The 17212-nt window shown below is 35.6% G+C and overlaps 1 protein-coding gene across 1 annotated transcript in view; it reads left to right on the plus strand.

Annotated features, from left to right (window-relative positions):
• The window catches only part of LOC149784996 (doublecortin domain-containing protein 1-like), a 159056-nt gene that overhangs the window by 125110 nt on the left and 16734 nt on the right, over positions 1–17212 (plus strand). Inside the window, exons 31-38 of the mRNA XM_089978689.1 lie at positions 1098–1251; positions 4331–4590; positions 7572–7755; positions 9837–9968; positions 10392–10535; positions 11666–11767; positions 14261–14397; positions 16726–16818. Coding sequence (XP_089834815.1) covers positions 1098–1251; positions 4331–4590; positions 7572–7755; positions 9837–9968; positions 10392–10535; positions 11666–11767; positions 14261–14397; positions 16726–16818 — 1206 coding nt within the window. The remainder of the gene's footprint in view (positions 1–1097; positions 1252–4330; positions 4591–7571; positions 7756–9836; positions 9969–10391; positions 10536–11665; positions 11768–14260; positions 14398–16725; positions 16819–17212) is intronic.

Here is a 17212-nt window from a genome sequence, read left to right on the forward strand (position 1 = left end):
GCTTAATTATTTAGACTTGTTGGGTTTAATGATTGAGACTTATTGAGACTTGTTCAGCCTAATGATTGAGACTTGTCAGGCATAATGATTTAGGCTTGTTGGGCTTAATGCTTGAGACTTGTTGGGCTTAATTATTTAGATTTGTTGGGTTTAATGATTGAGACTTGTTGGGCCTAATGATTGAGACTTGTTCGGCCTAATGATTGAGACTTGTCAGGCATAATGATTTAGACTTGTTGGGCTTTGATCAATTGATTTTATAATAATTTATCTTCATTCAGATAATTTAGACAGTTATATCTATCACAGTTCATGAACTTGCCCCAGAGTTAAAAAAAAATTAAATTAATTATATCATTTAGGGCTAGTTGTTGGGAATATGTGACTATTGTGCACATGTTTTATCAGTGGCAGTACATGTACACAAACAAACTGGCATGGTTTTACAAAAATAAAGAAAAACAAGTGCCAGAACTGCCATTAGACTTTTGCTTATATTTTGGAATAAAAACCATGGAAACACTGTCGTGTAGGTGTTCTTTGTTTTGGAAAATAAGGTTATAATGCAACCTAGTTTTTCTTCACACTTCCAACCAGCAAGGTTATAGTGACCTAGTTTTCTTTCCCCACTTTCAACCAACATTTAATTCATATCGCACATTGTCATACAATCCTCACACACAACACACACACACACACACATATATATATATATATATATATATTTTTTTTTCTTTCTTTCTTTCCATACAAGGTATTCAGGAAATTTTTTAATTTTCATTATTACATAAATTATTTAGACAGAGAGAAAAATAATAATAGTCTTTTAATGTTAGAATATGTTTATACAATAATGATACTACTTAATAAAATATTGTTGTAACATCAAACAGACTGGTCATAAACATTGCAAACTGAAATGCAGTCAAACCTGCTTAAAAGTCTCTTCTGTCAAGATACAGTCTGTTTTAAACATTCAGTTATTGTGGTTTCCTTACATTAGAACAAATTATTGTAGAAGTAGATTTCCAGTAAGCAGCCACCTATCTTAATTAGAATACAAGTTAAATTTGACAATATATCTTTTTCTGTTATAGGGTTACATAGCTGAGATCCCTCTCACAGCAGCAACAGACAAGGGTGGTATCCGGAGGTTTCATGTGTGCATATCCTGTGCAAAAGCAATGAGAGGCCGCTACAAGCTGAGCAAATTACCCTCAAATGTGGAGTTTTCTTGTGCCATGGGCAATGGTAAATTTGGTGTATTAAAATAAACTTTAGGCTTCTTTTCTTTACATTGACTCTATAGATTTAATAAAATTGGAGTTGAAAATTTAATAGATATGAGCCTTTCTTTGCACATCAGATGTTGTCATTATACTGTGAGGTGCAAAATACTTGAGAACCAAGAGAAAACACCAGCATTGCATGGGTGACAACGGACACTTGCACATGCTAGCATCAAGAATCGAATCAACTGTAGAGGGGCTTTTATTGCTATTATGCTTTCTAGTTGCACCACTATCCACAAAGGATTCATGTGTGTGTGTGTGATTTGGATTTTTAACATAGCTTTAACAATTTTTCAGTCATATTGCTACGATGTCTGCAGTGTGGCAGTTTAAAGTGATGTCTAGCACTGGGGCATCATGCCGCAGACATGTAGCATGATGTCCCACCCAGTTACATTATCCTGACACCAGGCCAACCAGTCCTAACACTAACCTCTTAATGCTGAGCACCAAGCGAGGCAGTTGTTAGTACCATTTTTGTAAGTCTTTGGTATGACTTGGCCAGGAATTGAACCCATGACCTCCCGCATCCAAGGCGGACGCTCTAGCCACTAGGCCACCGGAGCAGTTCACAAAGTGTTCGATAACTGTAAATACATTTTAAAAAAAGTTGCTTTCCAGAATTTCATTGAAACACAGTTTGACACCTACATCATATCAGTTATTTTACATGTATTGTTATCCACCCTACCCCAGATCCCCATCCTCTTACTGTCTGCAGAGAGGGTTATAAGTCTAATGCCATGCCCACCCCTCACTGTCTGCAGAGAGGGTAATAAGTCTAACTCCATGCCTACCACTTCACTGCCTGCAGAGAGCATTATAAGTCTAACCCATGACCTCCCGCATCCAAGGCGGATGCTCTAACCACTAGACCACTGGAGTGGTTCACAAAGTGTTCGATAACTGTAAGTACATTAAAAAATAAGTTGCTTTCCAGAATTTCGTTGAAACACAGTTTGACACCTACATCATATCAGTTATTTTACATGTATTGTTATCCACCCTACCCCAGATCTCCACCGTCTTACTGTCTGCAGAGAGGGTCATAAGTCTAATGCCATGCCCACCCCTCACTGTCTGCAGAGAGGGTAATAAATCTAACTCCATGCCTACCACTTCACTGTCTGCAGAGAGCATTATAAGTCTAACTCAATGCCTACCACCTCACTGTCTGCAGAGAGGGTCATAAGTCTAACTCCATGCCTACCACCTCACTGTCTGCAGAGAGGGTCATAAGTCTAACTCAGTGCCTACCACCTCACTGTCTGCAGAGAGGGTAATAAGTCTAACTCCATGCCTACCACCTCACTGTCTGCAGAGAGGGTCATAAGTCTAACTCCATGCCTACCACCTCACTGTCTGCAGAGATGGTCATAAGTCTAACTCAATGCCTACCACCTCACTGTCTGCAGAGATGGTCATAAGTCTAACTCCATGCCTACCACCTCACTGTCTGCGAGTTGGTCATAAGTCTAACTCAGTGCCCACCACCTCACTGTCTGCAGAGAGGGTCATAAGTCTAACTCCATGCCTACCACCTCACTGTCTGCAGAGATGGTCATAAGTCTAACTCCATGCCTACCCCATCACTGTAGAGGGCAATAATTTGAACTCCATGCCCACCCACCCCCAACTATGGAGAGAGTAATAAGTTTAGCTCATGTTTGTCCATCTTGTATGTAAGTTCATGATGAATTTTATTATTGTTCAATAATTTTTGAAGGACTTGATGAACTGAAATCCAATTTGCTTTAAAGACAGACAGTGACAATCAGGAATATTAATTTGTTAGACATGTCACATGCACTGTGAGGATTTGATGCATATTATTTGCAACATTAGGAGATATGACTGTTTTATTACCACCAAAATGTTACAGAAACAGCAGTGTGACAGTTTGCAGATAACTCCATATACACACATACAAACTTGTGATGCCAGTTTGGAAACTGTACACAGTATGAATATTAGTCAATGACAACACAAGCAGTTTTAATGATTTGTATATTTACATTAAGGATGGTTTACCTCCCCTGACACCTATTTTAGATTCATTAAAAAGTAGTGCTGATTTTTTTGTTAAGCATGGACTTCTCTGTCAAAAATTTTGACAGGAACAATGTGTGTTTCTTAATCAATTTCTTAACAAAAATGATATGCAAACCTTTTGTATTGTGGTAATAACCAGATACCAATTTTTAAAAAAAACAACAGTCCTTTGTATTCAGTACATGTGTGCTTAGGTGCCAGATATATGATATGAAGCCATCTAACATGAAACACAGTATTTAACAGTCCCAATTGTGGCCTTGCAAATAATTAACAGCAGAAGTTTGATAATTGGACAATTAATAATTGATAATTTTAGATTCCACTTGAGAAAGGTCTCTTTTATATTACATGATACCATCTGAAAGGGAACATTGTATAAAACCGCCCCAAATGTAACCCAGCAATTAACAGTAAATGTTTAATAATTGGTTGAAAATTATCCCAAAAATTAATCAAATTTATTGATGAGATGAGTAATAATGTAGGAAAATTGTCATGATTTTAAGACTAATTTCTGTCATGGTCCAGGGGTTTGAGTGGTGCCAAGTTCTGAAATTGTCAGCAGTTTCTGGGGAAGACATGAGTCACAGAAATTACCAAAGTGTAGTACATAGTGGTGAAAAAGGAGGGGGCGGGGGAGACTATTTTGACATGTACATTTAAACTTGAATATCATGCTAACAGTTGATCGCATCAAATTTAAATTTTCAGATATTTCATAAATCACGATACTGAATAATTTAGAGGTAGGCGATATGGAGGTTTCAGGTCAGCTTTTAATATCTCGGAAGACCTACATCAGGTTTGACCTTCAACTTTGTCCTAAACATTTACGAGTTACAAGCCCAGTTTGACCTGAAGCTTTGCTCTTCCATATTGAACCAAGCTTTATTCCAGTGTTACCATGTCATATGATAAGCTTATCAAGAAGGAATAGTTTGAAAATTTTGAAATATTAATTAGCTGAATGTTTTTTATTGTAGCTAAAAAATATGATCTACCACAGATTGGAAGTTTTCGGATTTTGAATGGCAAAGTGGATCTGTCAACACATGAGTACGAGCTTACCTTAAAAGAATGGGAAGAAAAATTAGCTAATCTTCATGAGGAAACAAGTGTCAGAGTTATCACCAAGGAAATCAATGCAGCTAGAACTGTCAGAACTGTCAAAGTCCTGGTATACAAAAATGGCGAGGGCAGGATGAGGCCAGGGGAGATAATTTGTGGATCTAGTGTTGAAGGGGTGAGTGATACATAATTAGATAAAAGAAAATTCACTGAGATAATTTTGAGAAACTGATCAAATTTTGTTGCTACTGCAGAGCAGTTCCAGCTTTTGAATGCCTGTCAATCTGGCTTCATCAAGCAGGACATTTAGGTTATTTTTAGGGCTACTGGTCATGGACCTAAAGTGCGAATGTGATGGCCTGACATCTGGCATCTGCCCACCATCTGACCATCTGTCTGTCAACACAAGATTGTTATTTAGACATCCCCATAAAAAGTATTTAGACTGGTCCTGAACAAAAATGGCGCCCTTTAAACATGAATGATAGTCACCATGGCAGCCATCTTGATAATCTTGTTATTACTGAATCTACAGAAGAGATGATCATATTGACATTAGAGTTTTCTCTATTATGACGATGTGTAGCTGGTCCTAAATGAAAGTGGCACTGATCAGATCTCCAGTTTGGCTTGCATGGTTGCCATTCTTGAAAATAACTTTTTGTGAATGGATGGCTATACTGTCATAGGTATTTTATTTATTAAATCTTCACAAGTTGGGTGAGGTAAGGCATACAATTTAGGGCTGGGATGACATGTATACAAGGCAATATGATCACTATACAGTGTTTCGATACAATATGTATCAATATTATTTCATATAGTTTAAAACAAGTGTTTAGTCGTTCAAGCACTTGTATTTTCATGGTATTGCTTGTAAATCTGTGCCATTATCTTCATATGACCTCTTTTTGTTATAAAAATGTATGAATAAGAAATATATACATATCGTTTTTATGTTAGCCTTTATTATAAGAAAGAAAATAAGGTAACTTCAAGAGAAAATTTCTTCTTTTAAGCCATAAACTGTTGACAACAGTTTTAGACTCATGACAACAGTGAAGTATCCCAATGTGAAATATCTTATTAGTAATAATATAAAAAAAATATCAATAAACGCAAATGTGAAATCAGGATAACACAGAGATCGGCATCTGAGCCACTTGCTTAGTTCAGTCCAGTGGGTTGCTATTCATATTCATATGACAATCAACTAGTTGATTGTGACTGTAACTGCAACTAACAGTAGAGAATTTCATGTGTCACTGTTGAGAGGTGTGATCTGTGTATTTATTTGACTAACACACTGTTGGAATTTGTTTTTAATGACTAATTAATTTTTTATCTTTATATAAAGTGCCAAAATGTGAGATCAAACAAGAGGAAAAAGTCAAATATCTCAATTGAAGAAACTTTTAAGATAGCAACTTGTATGTATTTGAAAGTTACGACAGAAAAGCAGTTATTTCAAAAACATATTTTCATGCAATTGTTTAAACCATGGGTATGGCCATTAAAGTTAAAATTAACTTTACTAATGTCTTGTTAATGTGCAAACAGTTATTTACCTTGTAAGTGATAGCAGATATAACTTAAATTGGATGAAAGATGAAGAAATGTATAAAATAGAGCAACTGGTTCATATTTGAAAGTTGCAAATCAATCACAGTTCGAGTTATTTCAAAGACAGAATTATATTACATATATTTATACCTTTTAAAGTTAAACTTAGCTTTTTAAACTTCACAAATCAGAAGAAAATTTATTTAGCTTTACAATAGTACCAAATAGGATATAATTGAATGGAAGGTGGAGAAACGCATAAAAAGAGCAGCTGGTGTGTATTTGAAAGTTCCAGTAGAAAAGCAGTTCAAGTTATTTCAGAGACAGAAACCTTGGATATGACCTTTAAAATTTGCTTTCTTTAAACTTGTGCATTCGGCAGAAAATTTACAGAAGCTTTTAAATGATATCAGATAATACTCTGTTTAATGCAAGATGAAGAAATGCATACAAAATAGGCAATGGACATATTATTGGCCAATATGATTGTCACACACCCCCCTTGGACTCATTACTGTAATCCTTTTCTGACAAAATTTTAAAGAAAAATACATAAAGATGACTCAAATACTCAATAGGGTCCACAAACATGACCCAAATACTCAACAGGGACCACTAAGATGACCCAAATACTCATAAGATTCACAAAGATGACCCAGATACTAAATAGGGTCCACAAAGATGACTCAAATACTCAATAGTGTTCACAAAGATGATCCAAATACTCAACAGAGATGACCCAAATACTCATAAGATTCACAAAGATGGCCCAAATACTCATAAGATCCACAAAGATGACCCAAATACTCATAAGATTCACACAGTTTGACTCAAATACTCATAAGATTAAGATTCACAAAGATGACCCAAATACTCATACAATTCACAAAGTTGACCCAAATGCTCAACAGGGTTAACAAAGATGACCCACATACTCATAAGATCCACAAAGATGACCCAAATACTCATAAGATTCACACAGTTTGACTCAAATACTCATAAGATTAAGATTCACAAAGATGACCCAAATACTCATACAATTCACAAAGATGACCCAAATGCTCAACAGGGTCCACAAAGATGACCCAAATACTTATACAATTCACAAAGATGACCAAAATACTCAATAGGGTTAACAAAGATGACCCACATAGTCATAAGATCCACAAAGATGACCCAAATACTCATAAGATTCACACAGTTTGACTCAAATACTCATAAGATTAAGATTCACAAAGATGACCCAAATACTCATACAATTCACAAATTGACCCAAATGCTCAACAGGGTCCACAAAGATGACCCAAATACTTATACAATTCACAAAGATGACCAAAATACTCAATAGGGTTAACAAAGATGACCCACATACTCATAAGATCCACAAAGATGACCCAAATACTCCTAAGATTCACACAGTTTGACTCAAATACTCATAAGATTAAGATTCACAAAGATGACCCAAATACTCATACAATTCACAAAGATGACCCAAATAGTAATTAGGGCCCACTAAGGTAATCCAGTTATTACATGGTATCTGCACTGAGGTATTATTGAACTGAATGTAATTGTCCTTATTTCCTTGCACAGATCCTCAACCAGGCTTCCCATCGTCTGGGCTTGAACAAGGCTGCAAGGACAATGTACACAGAAGATGGAACAGTTATTTTTGAAATTGAGAACTTGATTGATTGGGCATTCCAGGAGTATCGAAATTTGATGGCTGACCATCTGGAAAAAGCAGTGCACAGCAAAGGAAGTCATTTTGAGCCAGGTACATTTGTTTTTTTTCTTTTAGCCACTTTGAGGTAAAATATTTATGTGTATTTAATGGAAGTCATGAAGTTTTACTTAACTAAAGGTTTATATTTCTATTGCAGGTAATGCAAAATTAGTGTCATGAAATTGTTACAGATTTTATACATTAAGTATATTTTAATGATAGACTATACTATATCTTGTTCTTACTGTCAGTAATATTATTGTAAATTAAGTTTTTTTGACTAAATTTGCAAACATTTTGTGGTTTATGATATCATTTACAGCCTGACCTTTTTAAATGCATAGCAAGGCATCAGTAAACAGTTTGTGACAGCAGCATAAAGATAATAAGATTGTATATTAATGTTTTGAAAGCCATATAAAATACAGAGTGGCTTGCATATAATATAAAGTATTGCATTGAATCATTACCATACTGAACCAGAAATAGCAACATTGACATTGGATTTGCATTCTACCAGTAAAATATTGATGCTTCATTTCATTGAAAATAATCACAAACATTTTTGCTTATCCTTGAGCAGACCTCTGATAGGCAATTTAACTTGCTACTCCATGATGAACCTTCCCTGTAAAACTAAGCTTTTCTTTTACTGAGTGTGCCTTTCACTTGGTTCCCTTGCTATCACTGATTACAAATGAGTAAACCACTGATTAATATTAGATACTTTCATTATTTAGAAAAACACCTAAAACAATATTTGATTGGTCAGTTGAAATGAGTTGACACCTGACTTTAACTTCTAGCTCTTGTTTGGGTATGACTTGCACATCTTTTAACTTTTATCCTTCCCCCTTTACTTGTTTTGATTTAAAAGATGTAATAATATGATAATACAAAATGGGTCTATTTTTAATTGATTATAAGAATGCCAAAACAATTCTGCAAGAAGGAAAACAGCATTCAATTTATTTCTCAAGGAAACATTTGCAGGCATCACTGTGCTGGTCGATTGAAACTTTTCACATTTTAATACAAGAATGCACATAGCGTTTGTGATCATTACACTGAAATCAAATTCAAAGATAAAAATGTAACACAAATTTCACTTCACAAGACCTGTTTTATTGCAGTTTATTTCTGAAAGTGTTGCCACCAGTTGGAATTACTAACATTCTAATTGATCTATATTTCAGAGTATTTTGTTATTTATGGTGCATGAGAAAATTTGTTTCTTTTTAATGAAAATTTAACAGACTATATGACTTCATTGTATGTTTATTGTGATTTCTGGGCACTAAACACCATTTTGACGATTAGATGAGCACTGTATCAAAGTTCAATTTACCAATTTTGATAGTGATTTGATTCCTATTCAGCAATTGGAAGCCTATTTATTATTGTTGTATTTTCTACATGAAAAATGGGTCCCAGAGCTGACCCTGCATTATAAATGGGTTTGTGAGTTATCTGAGCAAGATATAATGAGGCATCAGGATGCATACAGATGGACCCTAAATGCATGATACTACAGTACTCCATCATTATAATCCTGTCCAAAGAAGCCATATTGCCTCATAGTGACTGTGAGTGTGCATATTTTGGATTTTTAACTTAGTTTGAGGTATGTTTAAGTCATATTGCTACAATGCCTGCAGTGAAAGTTTATAGTGATATCTAGCACTGGAGCATCATGCCGTATACATATAGCATCATGTCTAACCCAGTCACATTATCCTGACACCATGCCAAGCAGTCCTAGCACTAACCTCTTAATGCTGAGCACCAAGCGAGGCAGCTGCTAGTACCATTTTTATAAGTCTTTGGTATGACTCAGCCAGGGTTCAGACCCATAACCTCCTGCATCTGAGGCAGATTATCTAACCTCTAGGCCACTGGAGCGATCGCCTTTTAGTGAGACTACATGATAGATATAATTGTACTGTAACTTATTCAAGTAGAATCTATGACATAACAAGAATTGTGTTATAATGAAGGACTTTATAGTGAGATAGTACTGCCTATATATGCAGATTGCTACCTCATTTCAAATGACATGGTCACAAGATAATCATTGAAAAATATACATTAGCAGTATCTAAATGACTTTCATTTTTTCTTTATTCTGACAGATGAACCATCTCAGGAAGGAGGTCGAAATGAGGGTGAGAGCCCAACCCAACAATTAAGGGGTGAGGGTGAGGGTCGGGACAGCCCAAGTGATGCACAGGAATCTCCAGGCAGGGCAGAAAATGAGAGAGCAGGTAAGGCACATTATATTATTATTGGAGTTTCACATCAATTTCTAGTCATTATGCACATTTTGTTTTCTCTCCTAAAAGTTATGTATTTTGGAATGCAAACAGAGTCCCATGAGTATGCCTGGAACCCAAAGAGGGTTGATATTTTTCAATCTTAAGGTATTAGCACTTAAAGTCCAAAAACTTTCATGCTATGCAATTTTGACTATAATAAAGTTAGATATTATTACCTTTGGTCCCTTCATTAGAATGCTAATCTATGCGGGCACATTCAAAGCATCTAATTTGATTTGGGGAGTTTGTTCTTAAGCTTAACATTCATGCTTAAAAAGTTTGGAAAATGCAGGGCCTTACAGCTCCTGGTTTTTGCTTGGCAGTCTTATGGTCAAACAGTGTGCTTAGATTATTGTGGCATTTTTGTTATAGAAGTGGATGAGAAAGAGGCAGACAAATTGTCCAAACAGAGGGAGTTCCTTCTGAGTCAGGTCCGGATGCCATCCCTTGAGACAATCCTCCGCTACCCAATAGAGGTCTGGGTCTCCAGTGGCAAGCCATTCGTTCCACCAGAAGGTTAGTTATCATATTATCTGTAATTGGTTTCTGCACTTTTTATTTGTTTTGAGGTGCATTAATAACCATATGTGTGTGTGTGTGTGTGTGTGACAACAAGAAAAAATGTTACTTTGGGTAAAAAAGTTGTTTTGAGATTTGATTAACTTAAAAAAGAGCAATCTTTCCTTAATATAATGTGTACATTAAAATTCTGTTTTATGTGTCATGGCTTATAAGTTTCAGGGTTTACTTGGGTACTTAGTTACCGTGATAGACCTTTGTAGTAGAGTTCTTTGTACAAGACACTATAAAATAGTTATGATACTTATGGATAGTTGGTAAGATGAAATTCTTAGGTTTTATAATCTATACTGATCATAGTCTTTATGTCTGTTGACACTTTAGATGGCGAAAAACAAAGTCGACAGCTCATTCATTTTGTTTTAATTAAAGCATCTACTTTTTATACCTGGTATTCTTCATCATAATTTTTAGGACTAAGTTTCTGGAAATAACTATCCCTCCACCCCCTTTGATCCAAACGAGAATTAAAATTCATACACACGTATCTCTCTACCCCCTTTGATCTAAATTTGAATTATAATCAATACACACATCCCTCCATACCCTTTGATCAAACTAGATTAAAAATCGATACACACATCCCTCCACCCCCTTGAATCATAACTAGAATTAAAATTCATACACACATCTCTCTACTCCTTTGATCTAAACTTGAATTATAATCAATACACACATCCCTCCATACCCTCTGATCCAAACTAGATTAAAAATCCATACACACATCCCTCCACCCTCTTGGATCAAAACTAGAATAAAAACCATAATCATGGAATCATACCTTTAGTGTTACATCTATAGATGGCAAAATAGCACTGATATGTATTTCCCCAGATATTAAGACAAATAAGCAATTTAAATATTCAGAAAATAATTAGGCCTTATTTTCCTCTTTTCAATAATATCTTCTGTAAATACCATTGTGTAATACCTTCGTAATATTTAAATCAATTTATGTAAATGTACATGTCTAAGAATGTAAACTTAGTAGAACATTTCATAAAATAATTTTTTGTACGGTATCTTCCAACCCTAGCTGTCAACTCTTTTCTTTCCTTCTGTTACAGTGGTAGAATCTAAAATGGAGAACAGAAAGAAGAAAAGGAATTTCAGAGCTGCCATTTCCCTAGAGCTTGACATGGAGAAACATATTCTGCGCCAGATGAAAGGTAGAATACTTAAGCAACTGATTTAGTATTCCATTGTAGGAAATGACCTGTTTGGAGTCTACGGTACATTATTACATTTTAACGCATCGAGGCTTAAATAGGGGTGGGAAGACAATTCAGTGTTTCAATATACATCCACTGAATTTTGAAGAGAAAATGGATAAATCATAGCTATAGTGATAGCCACCACACTAATGTCCAATGTATCATAGCCATAGTGATAGCCACCACACTACTGTCCAATGTATCACAGCCATAGTGATAGCCACCACACTACTGTCCAATGTATCACAGCCATAGTGATAGCCACCACACTACTGTCCAATGTATCATAGCCATAGTGATAGCCACCACACTACTGTCCAATATTTGGTAGACAGCTCAAGCTACACACAAGCTATGTAAAAAAAAATATAACTGGTCAGAGGTTTAGGTACGAGGATGCGCGAGGTCTCAGGAATGTATTTGTTGACCCTCTCTAGCCAAGGCAACCTCATTATACTGTATTACACCCATTAAATGCATATACCTATTTATTATGGACACTTAACAGCTCTGAGACAGATTTGCCTTCACATGCCAAGCCATTGTGGATTTTACAAAAAAAAAGTGAAAATATTAGTGAACATTCCATATTCTGAATTATTTTGATAGAATTCAGGATAATTAAGCTTTTAGGGAATACTAGTTTGAAAGGGAGTTCTCTGTGTGGATGGAAGAAAATAATTAAGTACCAATATGATAGACTGGTGCATAGAATATGGTAAAAAGCAGAATGCACATAACAGGAAACTATTTGATTAGATCCTTAAAAAAATGCCAAGTAGCAGCAGAGGTGAAGAGAAATAAAAATGTTGATATTTTGGGGGCAAAACTCATTTTTTAAAACTGTTATTTTGACCTGTATGGTCACAGATCAAACACCTGTCAAAATCACTCACACTCAACATCAAAGGGAGCCAACACAGCCAACAACACTACTTCCACCTGTATGGTCACAGATCAAACACCTGTCAAAATCAATCACTAACACTCAGCATCAAAGGGAGCCAACACAGCCAACAACACTACTACCACCTGTATGGTCACAGATCAAACACCTGTCAAAATCAATCACTAACACTCAGCATCAAAGGGAGCCAACACAGCCAACAACACTACTACCACCTGTATGGTCACAGATCAAACACCTGTCAAAATCAATCACTAACACTCAGCATCAAAGGGAGCCAACACAGCCAACAACACTACTACCACCTATATGGTCACAGATCAAATACTTGTCAAAATCAATCACTCACACTCAACATCAAAGGGAGCCAACACTGCCAACAACACTACTACCACCTGTATGGTCACAGATCAAATACCTGTCAAAATCAATCACTCACACTCAACATCAAAGGGCGCCAACACAGTCAATAACACAATGCTAATCATGATTTCTTCCATAAAACTCCTTACAGCTATAGGATACCATATAGATACAAGTGAACTGAAACAATTCAAAGGATTAAATAAAACAAAACAGATGTAAAAGTTAATATTTTATTACCAGATTACAGAAATTATGTGGCTCTTTATAATAGCTCTCTTGATCTATAGGAATAAAACACAGTAAGAATATTGGGGGGGTGTCTTCATATGTGGCAACTTCTCTGTTGGGTTTTAAGTTTATGGACAGGGGCAAAAATGAAGTCCACAAAAATTGGTATTCCCAATTTTTTTTGAAACCACAGTATTCTAGAACATTCTATAGCAGCAAGGGATTTGAATTGGTGTTTCAGCAGGGGATTTGGGTTGGTATTTTTCACAATTGAACATTATACCTTCCTCCTAAGCTCAAACTCAAGACCTCTTGTTTGAAAGTCAGGTGATATGCCACTTAACTAAAGGTGCAGACCACTAAGTGACCTTGCATATCCTTACACTCCTCCCTCTTTATATCAGCATTTGCCATTGAATGTCGTCATCCTGATTTACCTAACAATCTTTTCAAGGTAAACCAGCTATGGGGGTCAATTAAGCTCTTGAAATAACATGAAAAGCTGCTATTGAGGTTCAAATTCCTAATGTCCCTCACTAATGTCGGGCATTTACTCCATGACTGGTAAACTGAAAAGGTTGGTCCAGGTAAGCTGGTCAGTAAGCATGATTGGATACTCTTCAGTCTTCCTTGGTACATTGGTTAACATGAATGTTCATAAGGTAACAGAGATATTAGAATCAGATCTTTAAAAGCAAAATCAGCACAGTTTTGTACTTTATAGATAAAAAGTGTGGTGGTGATACACAAAGATGGCAGCCTCATCCAACCAAAGTAACTTTGAAACAACAAGTTTGATTGGCTAAATTTTTCCCAGCTCTTTTTATTTTGCTGTATGTTTTACTTTTGACTGTGTACATGGGGGATGAATGCTGACAAGTGGTGGTATCTGTGAATGAGCAGTAATGGTTTCTCATGTTTATTACTGCTGAAATTATATATTTTAGGGAGGCGCTTAGAGGAGCTTAACCCTGGAGAGTTGAAGGGGACAATGAATACAGCTCAGCCTGTTGTTATTGAGGGTCACTGGCAGGAACCAACACCTGATGAACAAAAGAAACATGATACTGTACACAAGTTAGAGGTAATGCTACATTACACAGAGACTTAACCCATATAGGTCAGCCTGTGTTGCCTTCACTCATGGCAGAAATAGGGTTAAATTTGCTGTAAAGGACCCAACAATGTTAACAAATGCACCAGTTTTCTTAGCTGTTCATTGTGCACATTTTATCTATAAATTTTAAAACTCCTTGCAGTGAGACATTGATTAATAATTCCTCTCATTCCCCTATAAAACAAAGTATGGGATATGTTTTGCAAAATAAACGGTATGGGAAAAAACAAGTTTTTTCCATCAGTTAGAATTAAATAAGAAAAACTTCAATTCCAAACATGACATAGCACATGTACTTGATTATAGTTTTTTTCTAAATATTCATCGTTGTCTAATTATTCACAAGATTTTTGATGGCTGAATAGTCACAAAGACTTTAAAATTCACATCAAATAATTCAGAATGCTATAATCAACTGTATTCACTTTTTGAACTTGTGAATGTGCTAAACAAGGCCCATGATACATCCTCTATGCTTGATGCAATTCATTACCAATTTTTTTAAACACATACCAGAACCCTCATTAACTGCTCTTTTAGAAATTTTCATTTGATTTATGGACCACTAGTAATGTACCTAAATTTTGAAGAGTGGCCATGGTTATACCTGTTCCCAAACCAGGTAAGGATAGCACAGATTCTGTGAAATAGAGTTCCATTGCTTTGAACTGTTTGTGTAAAATTATGGAACCTATGATTAATGCAAGGCTCATTTGATATTTGATAAATTGAATATGTCCTTTCTAAATCGCTTCCGATGAGGCTGTTGTGCCAAAGATCATCTGGCTAGACTTTCAGCATTTATTCGCAATGCTTTTGTCAAGAAAGAACATTAAGTTGATATTTTATTTGACTCGGAAAAGGCCTATGATACAAAATGGAAGTTTGGAATAGTGAATAACCTGCATCATCTAGGAATTCTTGTCTTTATTTTGAGTGTGAATAATTGCTGGCAGTTATGGGTCGATTCAGTCAGGAATAATCTGTAAAACAAACAACATAGATCCTGATCTGGTGGTACATATGTGATGGTAGATCAGGTCTGTGTTCTTTGCAGTTTGTCTCAATTTTTAAGAAATTGTGTGCAATATGAATACAAATGCTGTATGCTGAGAATACAGTTTTGCTTGATACCAAATTTGATGGACTTTGTGATAACTGTAATTTTGATGGACTTTGTGATAACTAATTTTGATGGACTTGGTGGTTGTTGTAGTCTTCATGGACTTTGTGATTATTGTAATCTTGATGAGCTTTGTGGTTGCTGTAGTTTTTATGGACTTTGTGATTATTGTAATCTTGATGGGCTTCGTGATGACTGTAATTTTGATGGACTTTGTGATTACTGTAGTTTTGATGCACTTTGCTATTACTGTAGTTTTGATGCACTTTGTGTTTACTGTAGTTTTGATGGACTTTCTGTTAACTCCAGATTTAATGGACTTTTAGATTACTACAGTTTTGATGCACTTTGTTATTACTTAAAAGATCAGTCAAACAATGGTCCTTTATTAAAAACAATAGGACTCCTGTCCATCTCCAAAACTAACATTGATAATGTTATCTTTTGCAACACTACAAAACTTTAATACCAACAAAAATAATTAAATTCATAGCACTGAGTAGCAACAAATGTATTCCATGTTTTCTTCCACTCTCTCCATCATTCAGTGGAATTGATTGAGAACATCTTTAGGGAAATGTATTGAACTGACTGGAAATAGCTATTTCTCAGGTTGTAAAATTCTGAATCTTGCTTTTTAGTGTCAGAATCTTCAAAATTCTAATGAATGAGCTGCTTGCTTATTGCTTCAGTGACATTTTATAGGTATTTGAAGGCCTGTCAAGATTTGTTTTCATTCAAATTGCCTCAATGACATTTTATAGGTATTTGAAGGCCTGTCAGGATTTGTTCTCATTCAGATTGCCTCAGTGACATTTTATAGGTATTTGAAGGCCTGTCAAGATTTGTTCTCATTCAAATTGCCTCAGTGACATTTTATAGGTATTTGAAGGCCTGTAAAGATTTGTTCTCATTCAGATTGCCTCAGTGACATTTTATAGGTATTTTGAAGGCCTGTCAAGATTTGTTCTCATTCAAATTGCCTCAATGACATTTTATCGGTATTTGAAGGCCTGCCAGGATTTGTTCTCATTCAGATTGCCTCAATGACATTTTATAGGTATTTGAAGGCCTGTCAAGATTTGTTCTCATTCAGATTGCCTCAGTGACATTTTATAGGTATTTGAAGGCCTGTCAGGATTTGTTCTCATTCAGTTTTAATTCTTTACCAGACTCATTATGCTGAAGTTAGAGCCAATCAGAAGGAAAAAACAACTGTCGCCATCGTGGACAGCAACAGGCCACTCTACAAACAGCCAAATATGGTTAGATATTTTTTCTTACATTCTAGTAATAGTTTTCAAGCCAGGAAATATTTAATTTCAGTGAGTTTGAAATTCATTTACAATATTTTTCCAATGACAAACCCAGTAAATATTTTGTAAGTAGGGGTATATTATGTTGATTGTATAAAATGGTCTAACAGCTTGTCATTTAAATACTTTCAGAGACATTAATTTGATGTGTGGTGGTTTTTAAAGTGAAGGAAACTGCATAACCTAAAAACATCCAACTAAATAGAACAACAGACTGTGGCACATATGAGAAAACTGGGGATTGAACTCAGGGCCACAGAGGTGCAGTACTTTTATGTTACCACAGTAATATCTAGACCCATTCAAAGTTCAGTTTAATTCCTGCTCATGTTTTGAAAACAAG

Source organism: Sinohyriopsis cumingii, chromosome 13 (assembly GCF_028554795.1).
Source record: "Sinohyriopsis cumingii isolate HCF-2022 chromosome 13, ASM2855479v2, whole genome shotgun sequence".
NCBI lineage: Eukaryota > Metazoa > Mollusca > Bivalvia > Unionida > Unionidae > Sinohyriopsis > Sinohyriopsis cumingii.